This window comes from Fistularia commersonii, chromosome 11 (assembly GCF_037954325.1).
Source record: "Fistularia commersonii isolate RoL2024-O1a breed Wild chromosome 11, RoL_Fcom_v1.0, whole genome shotgun sequence".
NCBI lineage: Eukaryota > Metazoa > Chordata > Actinopteri > Syngnathiformes > Fistulariidae > Fistularia > Fistularia commersonii.
In genome coordinates this window covers 13,315,521-13,332,820 of record NC_141294.1, presented here as the reverse complement: position 1 = coordinate 13,332,820, position 17,300 = coordinate 13,315,521, and the positions used below count along the sequence as shown (strand labels likewise).

At 58.8% G+C, this 17,300-nt stretch overlaps 5 protein-coding genes across 5 annotated transcripts; all 5 read right to left on the bottom strand.

The window, feature by feature from the left end:
* Positions 1-104: 104 nt before the first annotated feature.
* LOC147229541 (peptide YY-like) lies at positions 105-934 on the bottom strand. The gene is given in 5 exon segments (XM_086155044.1): positions 105-146; positions 276-335; positions 337-363; positions 433-609; positions 797-934. Coding segments are annotated over 5 exon segments (291 nt in total). The 5' UTR covers positions 799-934; the 3' UTR covers positions 105-121.
* Positions 935-3,976: 3,042 nt separating this feature from the next.
* Positions 3,977-5,698, bottom strand: malsu1 (mitochondrial assembly of ribosomal large subunit 1). The gene is made up of 4 exons (XM_086155043.1): positions 5,308-5,698; positions 4,570-4,745; positions 4,409-4,490; positions 3,977-4,328 (listed from the first exon to the last, which is right to left on the bottom strand). The coding sequence occupies exons 1-4, from the start codon at positions 5,621-5,623 to the stop codon at positions 4,174-4,176; spliced, it is 729 nt and encodes a 242-aa protein (XP_086011169.1). The 5' UTR covers positions 5,624-5,698; the 3' UTR covers positions 3,977-4,173.
* Positions 5,699-6,774: 1,076 nt separating this feature from the next.
* Positions 6,775-10,150, bottom strand: smpd5 (sphingomyelin phosphodiesterase 5). The gene is made up of 8 exons (XM_086155039.1): positions 9,950-10,150; positions 8,246-9,341; positions 8,087-8,162; positions 7,831-7,971; positions 7,647-7,736; positions 7,457-7,520; positions 7,205-7,364; positions 6,775-7,096 (listed from the first exon to the last, which is right to left on the bottom strand). Exons 2-8 carry the CDS (start codon positions 9,299-9,301, stop codon positions 6,989-6,991), a joined length of 1,695 nt encoding a protein of 564 aa, XP_086011165.1. The 5' UTR covers positions 9,302-9,341; positions 9,950-10,150; the 3' UTR covers positions 6,775-6,988.
* A 41-nt stretch (positions 10,151-10,191) lies between these two features.
* On the bottom strand, positions 10,192-13,392 carry LOC147229538 (speriolin-like protein). The gene is made up of 3 exons (XM_086155040.1): positions 12,866-13,392; positions 11,858-11,982; positions 10,192-11,796 (listed from the first exon to the last, which is right to left on the bottom strand). Exons 1-3 carry the CDS (start codon positions 12,933-12,935, stop codon positions 11,464-11,466), a joined length of 528 nt encoding a protein of 175 aa, XP_086011166.1. The 5' UTR covers positions 12,936-13,392; the 3' UTR covers positions 10,192-11,463.
* A 692-nt stretch (positions 13,393-14,084) lies between these two features.
* Positions 14,085-17,278, bottom strand: rbm24b (RNA binding motif protein 24b). Its single transcript, XM_086155034.1, has 4 exons — positions 17,061-17,278; positions 16,771-16,894; positions 16,579-16,633; positions 14,085-14,937 (listed from the first exon to the last, which is right to left on the bottom strand). Exons 1-4 carry the CDS (start codon positions 17,226-17,228, stop codon positions 14,565-14,567), a joined length of 720 nt encoding a protein of 239 aa, XP_086011160.1. The 5' UTR covers positions 17,229-17,278; the 3' UTR covers positions 14,085-14,564.
* Between the last annotated feature and the right edge of the window lie 22 nt (positions 17,279-17,300).

The following is a 17,300-nucleotide window of genomic DNA, read 5'->3' as shown; positions in this document are numbered from 1 at the left end:
AAGGTACTTGACTGACACGACACCGATTTCATGCGACACAGATTCATCATCTCAAGCGTCCGGGAAGAACGTGTGACCGGGACGCTGCGGGCGCTCGTCCGGCCCGACGGCCGCGCCGGCGTCACCACACGGGCAGCTCATCGTACCTGCGGGGGGAGGCACAGGTCAGACACCTTCTGATGCAACGTCCCCGGCCACGACGAAGGTGAGCGGGCGGGCGGAACCGGGACCGACCGAGGAGATCGGTGCTGGCGGCCCAGCCGTGGCCCTCCTACCTGGCGTAGCTGGATCCAGGGAAGCTCTCCGCGCTCTCCCTCACCAACACATCGGAGAACAGTGTCCGGACCGGCTCTCTTGCCGTACCTGAGGACAGGAGAGAGCGTGATGGACGTGCGCCCTCGGCCCAGCCGCGCCGTGGACGGCGGCACCGACCTCTGCCTGGTGATGAGGTTGATGTAGTGTCTCAGGGCGGAGTAGTACTTGGCCAGCTCCTCCGGCGGAGCTCCGTCCTCGGGGCTGGCCGGCTTGTGGGGATACGCGCGCACGCCGCCGTGAGAGCACGCCAGCAGCCAGAGGACCAGAACCCCCAGGAACATCCTGGAGCAGATCCTGGACCAGAGCAGACAGACAGCCAGACCTCAGAGCAGGCGGTAGGCACATCCATTCTAAAGCGGGAGCCCCGAGGAGCCTCCGGTCCAGGACCTGGAGCTCCCTGAGGAGCCACTGGTCCAGGACCTGGAGCTCTAAGAGGCATTAGTTTGTTCCTGTGGAACTCAAGAGAGCAGGTGCTGCTTACATGATGATGTTCCACTTGTGGAATGTGCAGCTGGATGCTGGTCGTCCTCCAGGCTCCTCTGTCAGTTTGCAGGCGCCGCTGGTGTTTTATACGGTGTGAGAAGAAGGAGGAGGAGGAGGAGGAGGACCACCACCACCCCATCCACTCCTGAGGACACCCCCCCACCACCACCGACCCCTCACCAGCATACAATGAAAAAGACCATTACTGCTTTTCCAAAAGTTTGAGGGATCTTCTTTTCTTCTTCTTGTTCTTCGCCCAGCTGAAGTTGTTTTTCCACCCATCTGTCAGGACAACCTCTGAGGTCTTTCTCTTGGAGCCACCTTCTCTGGACCTTCTGCCCGTACTCACAGCCACCTACAATTAGAGGTATCGGTTCATGTCAGACCTCCACATCTGATCAGAGTTCCTCACCTGATACTGAAAGGAACGTGTCTCCGACATGGACGTCAGCAGATGAACGTCAGTGAACCCACAGCTCCGGCTCGGACCAACGTGAGGTTCGGTCGTGTGAGAGCCGTGGAGGATCGTGGTTCTTCTTCCGTGCTCATGCGTCAATCATCACTTTAGATCAAACATCTGCTGCTCAAAGTCACGGAGAGCCTCCGGTCTGGATTCACGTTCCAGGATTCCACCTCCTCCGTTCTGCTCCGAACACCACGAGACGCTGCCAACGTGCAGCTCTGAAGGACAATGGAGATGGAGGGTTTAATCATCTCTCGAAGGTTTCCCCACGAATGGGAACGTGATGGGGGCTCCTCGGTGTTTGGGAGGGGACGTGATGTTCTGGTCTGAGAGACCACCTGGAGACAAATACTTCAGACCGGCGTGAGGCTCCTGAGAGACAACTTCTGATCATTTGCGCCGTTCCGCCCCGACACATGGCGGTGGACAGACAAGGGAGCCCTCAGCAGAAGACCTGGTCCCTCAAGCTGTGAGCGGGAAGGCTCTGCGTTCTCAGGCCGTCCTGGTGCCGATGTAATCCTTCACCTGCGTCTGATCTGACACACTTTCAACCAGTTTCAGCCCATAATGGGCCCACTTTGGCGCCCCAAATGACAGGAAATGGAGGGGGGGGCAAATCACACGCCTATAACACTCCAATTGTTGCTGATGGAGGGCAGAGGGTTGCAGGCCCTGGACACAGAACACTTTCAGGAGAACCATTTCCTCTGAAGACCTACTTTACGGAAATTTGACGGCAGATTGGCCGTGTTGTTTCCTATGATAGACAGGAGACCTCCACCCAGGAGCCACGGCCCTGCTGCAGAGGAGCATCTGAATCCAGGCGTCTGGAGCGCAAGGAGTGAAAAGTCTCGGGCTGCTCGGACCGGCGGCAGCTGAGGCAGAGGAGAACGCCGGCCAAAGAGCTAGGGTTAGGGCTGGGGTTAGGGCTGGGGTTAGGGTTAGCTGAGACAGAGGAGAACGCCGGCCGAAGCGTCCGCTCCGCCTCCGCATCGCCAGAACACTGCCTGCATTCACCTGGCCGGGAGGGGAGAGATGATCCCGCTTCACGGGCCAGCAGGTTCTCCTCCTCAGTCTCTGGTCCAGGAGACCCGTTTCCAGAGACCGTCTTGCTGCTGCAAGAGACGAATGTTCTCCGCCTGTCGAGACGGGTCGGTCTGTCCCATCTTCAGCCTAACTGTGAGGAGACACGTGTTTATACCTTCGGCCTCCTCCTCGGTGCTCGTGGAAAGACGAAGATTCGTTCTTGCGACAAAAACTAATCAGCGACGCGAGAGCCTTCCTGGGGTTTTCTTCATCACCCTTCCGGAATGGATGAACGCCGTCATTAACGGATCCCGGCAGTCATTCCCACGGATGATGAGAACTAATGAGAACATCGGGAGCGGCACGACGCCGACACACTCCGTCTCTCCGTCAGCGGCTGCAGCTCCTCTGCCGGGTGGAGACAGACCCCCCCCCTCGGCCTCCCGACCCCCCAATCTAGCAGAGATCAAGCATCAGGTTCATGGAGCCACAGCTTCCATCTGACGGCTATGTTAAACACGTGCACGTGTGTGTGTGTGTGTGTGAGAGAGAGTCATTCTCTGTCAAACTGAGGAATAAATAAACGAAGGCTCGGCCTTTCAGTCATCAGGACCTTCCAGTCTGCGCTTCATTACTTTTTACATTTAGCTAATGTTCACATGCAGCAGCCAATGACACGGAATGGTCACTCGCTAAGCAACACATCATCGAGGCTGGGGGGAGGGCACTGTGTGTGTGTGTGTGTGTGTGTGTGTGTGTGTGACTTTCTCAGCAACAAAAGCTGATAACGACCATCTCTGGTCATTTCTACAGGACCAACAGGATCAGACCGTCAGAACAGCGTCAGAGCTACATTGACGTGCACTTTACTGTGAGACCTTCTAATGGAGCAGACAACCTTCTCATCCCTTCACTGTGCTTCACATCTGGAGGTGGTCCCACATTTGGCTGCAGAGATCAGATTCCCTGCAAAAGGGGGAATTTTACCCGTTTTTGCAACGATAGATTTTTGATCGACCTGCTTCTGCAAGGGTGAATTTGAACATTTGACAGAGAAGAGTGCCTGTTTTTTTTTAACTGTTTATACAATTTTCTACTATTAAACTTGTAACTCTGGCACAACACTTTCCTTCAGGATAAATAAAGTTGTTCTTATTCTTAAACGAATCCAGCACAGCCCGTTACCGCCCCCGGTGCAGCTCACCCGAGGGACCCGTTTGTCCATCCGTCTGTCCGTAGATCCATGGCTGGCTCCGGGTGGGAGACCCGGGGACATCTGGAAGGGGTGTCAGACTCTGTTGTACAAATTCAACAAATTAAAATGACCCTATAATTGTCGGAAATTAAAAGACCACCAGCAAAAGTACGAGTGAAGAAGACAACTGTAAATCATTGCTGCAGATAAAAACAAGAGGACACTCAGCTGAGCCTCCATGGAGCTGGAATAAACCCAAAGGAGAAAGTTTCATCACCTGCTCCGTGTTTCCTGGCCTCAGAGGAACAGGAGGACCAGCAGGTGGGAACGTCCAGGAGTTTCTCTTGTTTCCAGTGCGAAATTACAAAATACAGAAAGAGACAGCGTCAGCTCAGCTCTTAACATCACTACTGTAATGAAGTTTGTCTTCATCTCACATGTCAGGGGGAAAAACAGAATCTGCTGCTACGTGGGAGGATGAAGGATGAATCCAATTTATTTGAGATTATCTTTTTATTATATTTTTTTAAAATCCAACTTCAATCCCTTGCAAAGACACCATTTGTTCCTCACTACCGGTGATAATAAAGAAGTTGTCTTCTGCAAAGAACCAGGAAAGCATGATTCCAAACGGGTCGGGCTCTTGGACTCGGGCGTCACGGGAGGGAAAAGTCTGATCAGTCTGCTAGGGTCACTTTATGTCCTGGAGGTCATAAATGAAGTCATCTGGGAGCGTCTCGTCAGGGATGCTCCTCAGCTGCTCGTCATAGCGACGGAGAGTCCACAGTTTCTCCAACTCGTAAAGTTCTCTGGTCTCTGGCAGCATGAAATGGACCACCATGTTCCCTGCGATGAAGACAGAGGAGGTTCTCATCAGCCGCCTCCTGAGTGAGAGACCTGCAAACAGGATCTAAGATCCCACGTACCGAAGTCAACACACATCCAGTCGTCGGCGTCCTTCCCCTCCAGCCTGACGTGGGGGTCGAAGTCTTTCTTCAGAAACTTGTACTGGAGGAAAAGCACCGAGCTCAGTTCACTTCGTAGGAACAGCCAAGGCTGCGACAAAGCAGGGGTCCGGGCCAGTTACCACTTTGATGGCGTAGAGCCCCATGGCTCGCAGGTGTCTGGGCGACACGCCGCTGACCACGATGAAGTGCTGGGTGTATTTGACGTGTTCTGGAACTTTGATCACACAGATGTCCTCGGCGTTCTCCTGACGCAGCAGCGACACCAGCACGTCCAGATCGAACACAGGAGAACCCCCTGCGGGCGGGAGAGAAACCCTGCTGCAAACCTTCGCTTAAAGCACCCGTCCGTAAAATGCTGAGCCGAAACGTATTTAATCCAAACAACTACGGTTAAGTTGGCATTCATCGTAGGGAGACTGTTTGATGTGAATACGTCAAATAAATAGTAGACAAAGAGTCTGACAATAACCATAGATCAAATACATGTACCATAGAAACGGGCAAGTGAGATTTTTCAAATATTGCCGGGTATCTTTTGCAATGACAAGTTATCTCTTGCACCTTCCAACGCGAATAAATCAAAGATCTGTGCGTTTGTTGCTACTGGTCGACCAGCAGGAACGCTTCGCTGCCAAGGGAGGCTTCCAGGTCCTGTTAACTGTTGAACACATTCTGGTGACCTAGGTGCAAAACCTACAAAATTAGCTGTTGGGGGAAAGGGAAGATCATTTCAAATTTAGGAAATTAATGATCATCTCTTCCCATTATGCAGAAGGTTGATCTTGGTCACCTCCGCCTCCCTCCCGGCAGCGGCTTAGCTGTTAGCATTAGCGTCTCCAAACTGTCCGCCGTATCACCTTTGCCGGGTTTGCTGCTCTTGTCCCGGGGGTCGCTCTCCGCCAGGTCAGACTCCTCCAGCAGACCTCCTCTCATTCCCTCCGACTTATTGCTCCCTTCGCACATTTCGGAAAATAACCTTTGGGAGTAACAAGGACCGGAACACGACGGGGCTCGCAGCCGCCGCCGGCACGATGCTAGCAGCTCCCCGGAGCAGTGCGCCGAGCCACGGCCGAGAGCTCCGGGGAGCCGGGAGAGACTCCTGATACCCGCATTGTGTTCGAATAAACACCCGCTTTTTAACAAGAACGGATGCAAACGATTAATAATGTTCATGGTTTTCGCTTGAGTAACATCCCAGCATCTGTCCTTCCACCGGTGCTGGCTAGTGCTAATAACAGGAAGGGGCTGTAGCCCTCGGCCTCTGATTGGCTAAAATATTTTGTCGTTGGTCGGCGTGTAGAGACTTGGGCTCTTGAGCGCCCCCTAGCGTCCGGGGGCGGTGGCGCTCAAACACGAGGGCGGTGCGTTTGGAAATGATGTTTCTGGACGCTTCGGTGGCGTAGACAGACCCCAGGGGGTTCACATGAAAAGCAATCATTTACTCTTTGCTGCTCCGAAGCCAGTCGATTACTCGCCTTGTACTTAATAATCGGAACCTACAACTATGCATTTCCCTGCATTTCCCATCCATCTTCAAGAAGGGTCAGAGCCGCCTGTTCTTCCTCAGGAGACTCAGATCTTTCAACGTCTGCAGGACCATGCTGCAGAGGTTTTACCACTCGCTGGTGTCCAGCATCATCTTCTACGCTGTTGTGTGCTGGGCAGCAGGCTGGAGACAGCTGACACCAACAGACTCAACAAGCTCATCAGGAGAGCTGGATCTGTCCTGGGAGTGGAGCTGGAGTCTGTGGTGAAGGTGTCAGAGAAGCTCCTCAGCATCATGGACAACGTCCATCACCCCCTGCATGGACACTGACGTCCTGTCAGAGCTCTTTCAGTCGTAGACTGATACCACCAAGGAGCTCCACTGAACGCCACAGGAGGTCTGTCCTACCTGAGGCTATCAGACTTTTTAATTCCTCTTCCTTCAGCCGAAGGGAATCTTCAAATCTTTGTACTTAAGACCTTAAGACACTTGATAGCCATAACCTGGACAATCTATATTTTATTGTATTTCTTACTCCCCCTCCTTCCTACTATTATCTATTATTGTTATGTTTTTGCTTGAAACTCTGGCACAATTTCCTTCAGGATAAATAAAGTTTTTCTCATCTCATCTCGTCTCTTTGTTGGATCCAGATCCCAGGAAGATTTCACTGGTATGTTGGAAAAACGGAAAGGCAACGGTTTCCAAGCGTCGCTCACGCTCCGCTTTACTTAGAAGTGTATTTTCAGGGTGCGAGAGAGTCGAAAGTGATGCCTTAACGACCGGGTGGAAGACAAGACAGGGGTAGCAGACGGCTCACTCAAAGGGAGGGACACTGTTTCATCCTTTCCATTTATTGCTAAAGAACATTTGGAAAAATCTGGAAGATGCTAAAAAAATACATTTTAAGAAAATCAATACTTAATTATAAAATTGCTGCCATAGTGCATGATTCAAAAACCCCTATCATTGATGAAAACCTGAGTTGTGTCTCCACTGGTCAGTACGTGATCATAAACATCTAAAAACGTTGCGTTCCCTTTGTTGAAATCTCATTCACGCGGTCGGTCCGAGTCCAGAGTTACATTCAGTCTCAGGCCCACGGGGATGTGGTCCGTGAGGCCGGCCAGCTGGGTGATGAAGGACACCTCCTCCACCTCCTGCAGACAGAGAGGGAACAGAGGCATCACAGATCAGCAGCCGCTGATTCCAGCCGAAGCCCCGCAGAGAGGCGGAGAGTGAAGGCGTGAGGCCGGGGCACCACGTACCGTCCGGCACAGCTTCGAAAGGGAGGTTTCGCGGAACAGGATGTAGTCGATGCGCCGTCCGACCCACGGCTGGCCGCTTTCGGGGTAGGCAAGGGGACGGCCCGCTGCCGGGACAGGGGGGGAAACGTACCGCTTCCTCAGCTCCTCCTGCTCCAACGTTCTGCACAGACGAGAGAAGATTGGCGTTTGAGGCTCGTACCGAGCGTGCCCGTGGACCCGCGGACCCGTGGACCCCCGGACCCGTGGACGTACCTCTGCAGATTTTCCGGGGTGTTGACGTCGTCGTCGTACAGCGTGGGCTGCTTCAGCAGAGTACCTGGGGGGAATCAGCGCAGTCCCGGGTCAGTGCCGCGGGGTTAGGGTTAGGAGGAGCAGCCCGTAAAGGCCCGCTTGTGTAGATGACACTCGCTGAGCTGGATCGTGTTCTGTGGTGAGTGCACACCTATCACCCAGGGCTTCTCTCGTCCCGGTCCCGCCCTGCAGGGGTCTCTGTACTCCTCAAACAGAGAGTGGTTCTGCTCCTGGGAGTCATCTACAAGACAGCGCACACGTGGACACCACCTTCACAAATACCTGCCGCTGAGACGGACGACGAGGTGGAGGAGGAAAAGCACACGCGCACTCACCTGGCGAACAGTTGTCAAAGTTGAAATCTCCGCAGAGCACGTCGAAGGCCACCACCTCGTCCTGCCGCCTGTTGGCTTCTTGGAAATCCCCGATCCATTTGGTCACCATGTTCAGCTGCTCGCAGCGAACCTGCCCTTCGCCTGGTTTCACCACAGACACGCAACGGTTATCTCAATCGCGAGCCGCTCGGACACGGAGGAAAGGCGGCCGCTCACGGGAGGCTGGCTTTCCGTCAGCTCGGCGAAGGAGACTTGCCCTCGGGCGCGTGCAGGTGCGTGCAGTTGAAGTAGCCCACGACCCGGTTCCGCTCGGGACTCTTTCCGATCAGCACCTGAGGACACAGAACCCGAGGCGGCGGGCTGAGCCGGTGATCTCGCGGCGGCGTGAGGAGACTCGGCGGGCGTGAGGCCGCACCTTTGTGGCGAGGAGCCCCTTGGCGGCCAGGGCATCTTCCCCGCTGCCGTTGGGGAAGCAGTGGTACCGGGCCTCCAGCACCGGGAACCGGCTGGCCAGGAAGAGCCCGCTGTTGAAGAACTTGAAGGCGGAGCAGCGGCAGGGCGGCTGGCAGGCGTAGCATCCCACGTCGTAGAGGATGTGTCCGAACACGGGCCGCAGCGCCCGGCTGAGCTTCTGCGCGGCCCTCTGGTCGAACACCTCCTCCAGACACAGGATGTCCACGTTGGCCGGAAACAAGGCGGACACCTCCCAGGGGACGTCGCCCTGCCGGCGGAGGCCCTGCGACAGCAGAGCCCGGGGGGCGCTGCGGCGGCCCCTGCGGTTGGAGTTGTGGTTGGCGTTGAGCTGGACCGAGGGGTCTTCTGTGTCTTCGCAGGGGAAATGGACGACGTGGGCGGCGTGCGCCCCGGCCGCCGCGGGCTGGTCGTCCGTCGCTCCGTACGAGGCGGCGCTCGCCGCGGGGAGGATGCTGCTGGACGGGCTGAGGGTCCCGCAGCTGCTGGGCGAGTCCACGAAGATGCGGATATCGGGTCGAGCGATCCCCTGCGCGATGAGCCGCCCGATGGCCGCCGCCCGGCGCTGCGAGTGGCCCAGGTTGTTGAAGCGGGCCAGGCCGTCGGGCAGAAGACACAGGTTGGCCGCCGCGAAGCCGAACGACGCCTTTCCCGCCAGCTCAAAGCCGCGGTGTGTCTCCTTCTCCGGCGACGACGGCGCCTCCCTGCGGTAACGGAAGGGCCTGCGGCACGCCTGCAGGGGCGCCCACAGCAGGAAGCCCAGGAGGGCCAACGGCGCCGACGCCAGGAACAGAGCCAGGAAGGCCGTGGAGCCGCAGAGGACCCGCAGGGGGCGGCAGTCGCAACGCCGCCCCGGACGCTCGCCGCTCTCCAGGGTGGTGGGTTTGCACGCGGCGATGAGCCGGTCCAGACTCCAGAAGCAGGGCAGGATCAGCGCCCATCCCGCGGCGTGGACGCCCGCGGCGCAGCGGTGAGGGAACGGGGACTCCCGCAGGACCATCCTCCACCTTCAGGCCTCCTCTTCAAGCTCCCATGGGACCCTGAGGAGGACAGAGACCAGAGGTCACGACACACCGGCCGCACGGTGACTCGCCACGGGAGGCCGAGGAGACGGCCGTCAGTCGGCCAGGAGGTCAGAAGAAGATTACCGAACCCTCCCGGGATCACGGTCTCAGGAGGCCCGGCCAAAGCCGGGGATTAACATCTCACACTGGAGCTGCCGCGGCCGGACAGGAGCTCCGGCAGGAGCGCCTTCTGGAAGAGTCGGAACATCGGCACTGGATTCAGAGCTGAACTCCGCTTCTACCGGGGAGGGAACCGAGGAAACAGCTCATCTCCTGACCGGCTAAAGAAGCTGCCGGCGGCCTGAGACCCGGAACCGGTCCCGGACCCGGTCCCGGACCCGGGTCTCCGCTGTGCTCCAGGTATTCGAAGCCGGCAGGTGTGCTAAGCTAGCTGCCTCCGTGAACCCGGAAGGACGGCGAAGGACGGCTCGGCGCCGCCGTCGAGTCCCGGCCGCGGCTTCGGGCTGCGTCCGAGCACGGAGCGTCCGAGCTCCTCTCCCGGGACGGACGGCGGTCACCCGCCGGTCCGACCGAGCCGCGGACCGGGAAGCGGAGCCCGGTGCCGGGGAGCGGAGCCCGCTCACCTGCTTCGCCAGCACGGAACTCTCGACCCGAGGCTTCGGCTGACGGTCGGTGGCCCCAGTTTCCCCCGGTCCCCCCTCCGTCACCCGGTCGCCCTTCCGTCACCCCCGGTCCCGCCGCCTCCCGCGGAGCTTCCCGCTCCTGAGTGCCGCTCCTCCTGCCGCCAGGGGGCGCCGGGGAGCGGCTCCTTCCACAAAGATCACCGGCGCCTCCCGGACCTCCAGGGCCGCTCCTAGAAGCTGCTCCTAGAAGCTGCTCCTAGAAGCCGCTCCCTGAAGCCGCTCCCTGAAGCCGCTCCGGCCCCCTCTGGACACGGGTTTGATCCCGGGAGACACATCGATGTGTTGAGTCTGGGATCTTGCAAGTGGAAAACGAGAATTGAAATAGAAACACGGCAACTCCAGCTGTGTTTATTTCCTGCTCTTGCAGGTAAAGTCGCCTGCTGCTGCTGCTGCTGTCCTGCAGATGGAGGTCCTTCAGCATCTGAACACAACCAACTGAAGTGGCAGGACAGAACCGCATCTTCTTCTGGTTGGAGAAGAGCAGTCAGTGATAAGGGCCTGTGCTACCAGGCTAACGCGGCTAAATAAATGAGTAAAAGTGCCGTCTGTTTGAGTCCCTCATGCTGGGTGTGGTTTAGTCCACACCGCCGCCAGGTTCTGGCACAAATCATGGATGGATGACACGTGAACACGCGGTCGCTGATCTGCAAGACATGCATCTTTGTCAAAGACGAGCCTCCTGAGGGTATGGAGGCTCCAGAGAGGAGGTTGTGAAAACCACTTATCTTCAACCGGCAGAAACAAGAGGAGCACTCACGGCCACCCGGCTCCGATCCGACCCCAGGTGCCCCGGCCTCGAATGCGGCGTCTCTGTGGAGATCAGGTCCGATCCTGCTGGCGCTGCTGAGGCCCCCCCACCCGCGGTCTCCAGCGTCCGGAGGTCTGGACTCCGGCCGTGCAGCCGCGTCCGATGGATGCGTGACACAGCGGCTCGTGACGGGACGCCTCGTGACCCACGAGGTGCAGAGGCAGGACCTTCTGTCCTGGGACGCTGAGAGGAACCTATGGCAAGTTTGAACCACCAACCCCTTAAAACTCTCAGCCGTTTCTTTAGACGGACACTTTTATACAGAAGAAGAAGGAGACCCCGTCAGACAGAGCTGGTGGAGCAGGTCTGAAGAACCACCAGCAGCACAATCTGTTTTATTCTAAACCTGAACTTGCAATTTGATATCATCTGAAAAATTCAGACAGTGTCTCTGTCCACGTCTGAAGCCGCGTCCGACCCAGAAGAACGTTCATCTCACGCTTGCTTGGACTTCTGGAAACGGTGGTCTGCTTCTTCAGAGAAGAAAGGTCTCACCACAGCCAGTCCACAAGGTCCTTCCTGCCCCTTGTCATTGTAGGTGCACCCTCCCAGACATTAGTGTTGCTTTTCAGCGTGCGTGTGCGTGTGTGTGTGTGTGTGTGTGTGTGTGTGTGTGCACGAGTCCAGCCATCTCCGTGGGGTTGTTCTACCAGAGAAGAAGAGGCCTCCTGTCCTTCTCAGCCATGTGGCAGAGGCAGAGGAGGATGACGAGCAGGTCCCTCTGCAGTTTGATCGGCGCCGCGTTCACGACGGCCCCCCTCAGGAAGTCGGGGCAGTTGTAGTGCCCCCCCCTGGCGCTGTGCTTCCCGGGCCGCTCCTTCAGGATGCCGTAGGTGTTGACCACGAACTCGCTGAAGGCCGGGTGCAGGGCGGGCTTGTATCCCAGACGGCTCAGCCGCGCCATCAGCGCGCCGTGCCTCCGGCTGAGGTGGCGCCGGTAGCCTTCGTCCACCTTCCCCGTCACCGGGTGCGTGCTCACCTGCAGGACAGCGCGGGTCATCGACACTTGCGGCCGAAGGTCTGCGGGCGGGAGGTCTCACCTCGAGGATCTTGGCCGGGACGTTCAGCAAGGTGAAGCCGTAGAACCTGGAGTGACCCTGGAACACGTGTGACAGGATTCTGCGGTCCAGCTGGAAGGCGATCTCTCCCAGGAGCCTGAGCGGGCCTGGAACCCAACCCGAGATTCAAACCGTCACCCACAGGCGAACGACCCCCTCCCGCGCCCCCGAGGAGGGAGGGGGGTCCCCGGGACCGCCGTGACGTCGTCTCAGATCCGTCACCTTCATGAACACGGACATGTTTCCGGTGAACACGTCTCTGCTTGCAGCTTCTCAGGCGTCAGAGCGTCTGGTGTTCAGCTGTGGCGGTCTTCTCTGCCAGCTGGACCTGACACCTGAGTCACACCAAGCTTCGCATCACGAGAAACCCCAGTGAGTTCCATTTCTTTATGGAGAAGGTTTTCTTAAAAAGACACGGGAGATGATGCTGATGTTTGACCTTTGACCTTGTTGCAAGAGGGCCGCAGCCAATCACCTGCCTCCATCTAACCCTCAGCCAATCATCTGCCTCTATCTAACCCTCAGCCAATCACCTGCCTCCATCGAACCCTCTCCTCTCAGACCATCTACCTCCCTGTCCTCTCCCTCCAGCCATGAAGCTCCCCTCTGGTCTTCCTCTGGACCTCCTGCCTTGGGGCTCCAACCTCAGCATCCTCCTCCCAGATCTCCCCATCACTCCTCTTAAAGTCTGCATGGGCATCAAGCGTTGGATCCCAATAAAAGTTTAAATGTGGAAACAAAGAAGGGGATGTTTTTTTGTGTCGGGTCCTGGTTGCAGACCGACAGGTGTCGTTACCCTCGCCCACCACTAGAGGGCGCTAACTCCCCGTACACGCCAGCAACAGGTGGGCTGCAGAGAAGCTCGGAGCGGTTTCATGAGAAATAACCAGATTAGTGAGAAGGTAGTGTGAGCTGTCAGCGCCGTTTATTCCAGATTACGTTTGAACGCTAACCGTGAGTTACTGGACGGAAAGCTCGGGGAGGGCCCACCTCTGGCATCTGCAGGACTTTCCACGCGGAGGCTCTGGGTCTCCGTCTTGTCAGAGGTGTCCGGGTGCATCGAGTTCCGGATGAAGGACTTGAAGTCCACCGGGGAGGACGTTCGCCGTTGGGCTCCCGTTTGATTCAGGTCTTCTCCGAACCGCGTTTCGTCCAAGGTGTTTTGCCAGACGGCGCAGGTTCTGCTTCCTGAGGCTGAAGCAAGCAAGCGAGAAGGTCAGATGTTACAGAGGCTCCTTTGTTTGTGAACCAAACAAAACACCGTCTCCACTTGCGCTCAGATACACATGATCGTGCATCATCTGCGCGTCCACATTCTCCTGGAAAGCTGAGATCTCCAGGGGGCCGTCGAGTCTGACGCCGCAGGTCTGAGGAGGTCCTTAAAGTAGGACGTGACCCGGGTCCTGGGGGGTCTCGGCGAGCACGAGGACCTCAGACAAACCGGGCTCTGGGTCACACTCGGGCCAGACGGTCCCGGACGACCCGGTATTGTACCGTTCATTCAGTACCCCTCCCCCGCCCCCCAATAGGGCAGGCTCGGGTACCACAGCGCCCCCTCCTGACCTGCGCCCGGCTCCGGGGGCGGGGGCTCCCCGTCCCACGCCGGCCGTGGGGCGCCGAGGTCTCGGTCCATCCGTCAGCGCGCCGATCACCCTCCGCCCGCCTCCGCGGTCGCAACGAGCCGTGCGTCGGCCGGGGAATTGAAGCGGCGGGCCGTGACCTCACACAGAGGAGGGGTGACGTCACACAGGCCGACCGCCCGTCTGTGAGGACCAGGAGGAAGACGACGAAGAGGAGGAGGGACGCCGAGCAGCGTCCTCTCCTCCCCCTGCTCTACAAAGCTATGCTAATGCTAACAGGGATTCAAGGAGCCACCTCAGCTGGGTTTCCAGAACCTCCCAGACCTCCTCCTGAGCTGCTCTCACAGCGGGAGAGCCACCTCCACCTCCAGCGTGTCCACGAGGCTACTAAAGGTGGAGGACGACGCCAAGTCAGTCGGCGCTAGAGGGGAGGGTTAGATGGAGGAAGCCGATTGGCTGAAGATCAAGAAGTTTACTGCACGTATATTTATGATATGGATATCGACTGAACATGTATGAAGTAAAAGTACATTTACTGCGTGTAAGTTCTGACCCCCCCCACCTGTGTGCACGTAACAGCGTGCACGTAGCAGCGTGCATGTCGCGACTTACACAGGAAGACAGGAAAAAGAAAAGGATTTATTAGTGAAAGGTGTCTTAATAAATACATCGATGACGTCATTGAAAAGGCAAAGGGAAACGTTCAGGGAGGAGTCACACAAACCAACCATCTACTCTACATCACTCCACACACACACACACACACACACACCTGCGTATAGATATATATAAATACATATAGTCATATTTATAAAGACAGACTGGCATCTGCATAGCTTGGCCCAGCTGGTCCACAGCTCCTCCGACCTTCATGGGCACGAGTTTTTGGCTTAGAAAGAAGCCGGAGAAGAAGAGGAGGAGGCGGAGTCTCTGCCAGAGGAGCGGCGCCGAGGCCGGACCAGAAGATCCGTCCGGAGCCCGAAACCCCGACGGACGCCGCCGATCCTCCGCTGCCCCCCCGAGGGCTTCCTGGACACACCTTAGAGCTCCTCCTCCTCCTCCCCTCTGACCGCGGCTGTGACCTCCGACCTCCTCGCGCCTCCTCGCTTCTACTGCATGCGGTCCGACTGCAGCTGCTGGGGCTGGTACTGGCTGAAGGCGGCGGCGGCGGCCGCTGCTGCGGCAGCTCCCGGGGTGGCGGCGGAGGCCAGAGGCTGCTGGACCGTGTAGCCGTACCCCGCTGTGGTCATGTAGCCCGATGGCGCCGGCGAGGCCGCGTACGGATACTGGTCGTAGGCGGCGGCGGCGGCTGCGGCGGTGGCGGCCGCCGCAGAGTACTGGGCGTACGCCGCCCCGGTGTAGTCCAGGTACGGGGACGTGGCGGCGGCGGTGGCTGTTGCTGTGGCAGCAGATGGCTGGACGTGAGGGATCACCACGCTGGGCTGGACGAACGCCTGCGGGTACACGTAGTGGGCCGGGATCCTGAAGGACACACGGACACGGAGGTCAACCACGTGGAGGCGGCGGCGGTGGCGGCGGCGGCGGGCCGAGGCTGGAGTCAAAGGAAGCGTCTCAATCCAGACCTCACTGCAAATCATTCAGGACCAGCTGAGAACGCCCTCCTGGGGGGGGGGGGGGTTAAGGAAGCAGCACCACTGCAAGGGAACAAGCACAGCAAAGATCTCCACAGGAGCTCCTGAACACACGGAACATCTGGAGACCCCCGACCGAGGAGATACAACGACACAGCACCGCAATGGGGGGGCAGGACGCCACCCCGCATGCCCACAACCTGCTCCTCAAACCAGGACGCTCCAGAGGCTGCACCTCCTGCTGCACCTCCTGCTGCACCTCCTGCTGCACCTCCTGCTGCACCTTCATCCACCACCAGGTGTCCATGTGCCACCACAGGCAGCCCCTGGCCGCCCTGAGCCCCCCCACGACCCCACGGCCCCCGACCCCCCCCCCCCTCTGTGTCTTCAGCTCAGGCTGGATTCATGGAGCAGCAGGTGGAGCTGCCCCCCCCCCCAGGGTTGAGTGACAGGACAGGCTGGTCGGGGCTATTTCTGCTCTGAGCTCCAAAGGACAGGCTGATCTTCATGAGGAACACGAGGCCACGCGCTTGCCCGCTGTCATGGCCGCCCCCGTCTTTTCTCCCCTCCATCACGGACCCGGGCGGCCCCGCAGACGTCCGACCGCCGGACGCCGGCGCCAGTGGTGGACGTGAACCCGCTGACATGGCGGCCGGGACGCTATTAGCGTGACTTTGTCTGGGGGGGGTCGGGGGGGGCGGCAGCTGACCGGGTGTGTCGGGGGGGTTTCGGCGTCCCGCGGCTAAAAAAAGTGCTTTGTAGATGGTCGGGGCTTTGCGCTAATCCGCCCGCACGCCGGTGCCAGGACCGGCGCCGCCGCACCTGTCGGCCCGCCAGGGACGCCGTTATTCACGGCTGACGCACGCCGTCCGTCCCGAGGAGACAGCTGGTGCAGGAGCCCACGCTGCACGGACACACACTCACTCTGGGACCTCAGACCTGCACACACACCCCCCCATGCAGCCGCTCTGTTTTGTTGCAGGGGATGGTTTGACCGTGACCCCCACACACACACACACACACACACCTGACCCCCCTTACAACAAAACATCAGCTTGTTAACCAGAAACAGCAACAAACCTAAAGGCCTCGTTTCCTTCTGCCTGTCTCACACACACACACACACACACACACACACACACACACACTGCAAGGAATGAGCACACAGTTAAGCTGAACACACATCACCCTGAACACAAGGTGAAGAACTTCCATGCATCTGCTCACCGTGGAGAACGACCCCCCCGGCGCTCACCCCCCCCCGCCCCCCCACCTCAGCCTTAAACCGCCACCGACCCTGTCGGGCCACGGAGACGCGGCCAGACGTCGGTCCGCAAACAACGTGGCCGAGGTCACGTGCCGGAGGCCGGACGCCGTGGGAGGCGGCGCTCAGGATCCGGGGGGAGCGGGGGTGCAGGGGGGGGGGGGGGTCACAGGGGGGGGAGATGGTGAGACAGTGTTACTGTGGTTGTTGGTTGTCGTCATCATTGATTCTCAAGCGATGAGCGCGGCGCCGGCGGGGGGGACGTACCCGTAGGGTCTCTGGATGAAGGCCGGGTGGATCTGGGGCACGCCGAAGGCAAAGCCTGGGGGGGCAGGAGGGGGGGGGGGGGGGGGGGGGGTTAATGTCTGGGGGGGGCAGAGGCAAAGGACGCAGCGTCACCCTAACCTTAACCCTAACCCTGACCCGCCCCACAGCCGCACGGCCGGCCGAGCGCCTCACCTGGCTGGATGACCCTGGGTTTGGCCCCCAGGTAGGCCAGGTTCACGTTGGCCTTCCGCCCATCAATGATGGGATTGGGGTCTTTGCACGCACGGTCCGCCGAGGCTCGGTCCGCCATGGTCACCTGGGGGGGGCACGCACACGCACACGCACACGAGCACTTTTCCGAACTGCTCTTATCTTTCCGACCGTCCCGGCGGCGGGTGTGAGACTCCCGCCCTCCGGCGGACCCTGAACGCCTCACGGCAGCAGGTGCGGGGCGGATCTACGCGGGAGCGACGAGGACTTACAAATCCGTAGCCCCGGGACTTGCCGGTCTGCCGGTCGGTGATGACCACCGCCTCCTCGATGTCCCCGAACACCTCGAAGTACTTCCTGAGGCTGGAGTCCGTGGTGTGGTACGGGAGCCCCCCCACGAAGATCTTGGTGAAGGTGGTGTCCTTCTGAGCAGAATGCATGGCGGCCGGCGGAGAGCGGCGACACGGAGGACGGGCGGCTTCCTGCGGCTCCCGGGCCACAGGGAGGGGAGG

What these genes read in the sequence shown, in the direction of transcription:
- malsu1 (XM_086155043.1), bottom strand. Translation starts at nt 5,623, where the DNA reads ATGAACATTATTAATCGTTTGCATCCGTTCTTGTTAAAAAGCGGGTGT. An exon ending in GAGCAGCAAACCCGGCAAAG is followed by an intron (nt 4,746 to 5,307) that starts GTGATACGGCGG and finishes TCCCGCCCGCAG; the next exon opens with GGGGTTCTCCTGTGTTCGAT. An exon ending in CTGGATGTGTGTTGACTTCG is followed by an intron (nt 4,329 to 4,408) that starts GTACGTGGGATC and finishes TCTTCATCGCAG; the next exon opens with GGAACATGGTGGTCCATTTC.
- smpd5 (XM_086155039.1), bottom strand. Translation starts at nt 9,301, where the DNA reads ATGGTCCTGCGGGAGTCCCCGTTCCCTCACCGCTGCGCCGCGGGCGTC. An exon ending in AGGGGCTCCTCGCCACAAAG is followed by an intron (nt 8,163 to 8,245) that starts GTGCGGCCTCAC and finishes CTGTGTCCTCAG; the next exon opens with GTGCTGATCGGAAAGAGTCC. An exon ending in ACCCCGGAAAATCTGCAGAG is followed by an intron (nt 7,365 to 7,456) that starts GTACGTCCACGG and finishes TCGTCTGTGCAG; the next exon opens with AACGTTGGAGCAGGAGGAGC.
- LOC147229538 (XM_086155040.1), bottom strand. Translation starts at nt 12,935, where the DNA reads ATGCACCCGGACACCTCTGACAAGACGGAGACCCAGAGCCTCCGCGTG. An exon ending in AAGTCCTGCAGATGCCAGAG is followed by an intron (nt 11,983 to 12,865) that starts GTGGGCCCTCCC and finishes GTTGGGTTCCAG; the next exon opens with GCCCGCTCAGGCTCCTGGGA. An exon ending in TCCCGGCCAAGATCCTCGAG is followed by an intron (nt 11,797 to 11,857) that starts GTGAGACCTCCC and finishes GCTGTCCTGCAG; the next exon opens with GTGAGCACGCACCCGGTGAC.
- rbm24b (XM_086155034.1), bottom strand. Translation starts at nt 17,228, where the DNA reads ATGCATTCTGCTCAGAAGGACACCACCTTCACCAAGATCTTCGTGGGG. An exon ending in ACCCAGGGTCATCCAGCCAG is followed by an intron (nt 16,634 to 16,770) that starts GTGAGGCGCTCG and finishes CTGCCCCCCCAG; the next exon opens with GCTTTGCCTTCGGCGTGCCC. An exon ending in TTCATCCAGAGACCCTACGG is followed by an intron (nt 14,938 to 16,578) that starts GTACGTCCCCCC and finishes TGTGTCCTTCAG; the next exon opens with GATCCCGGCCCACTACGTGT.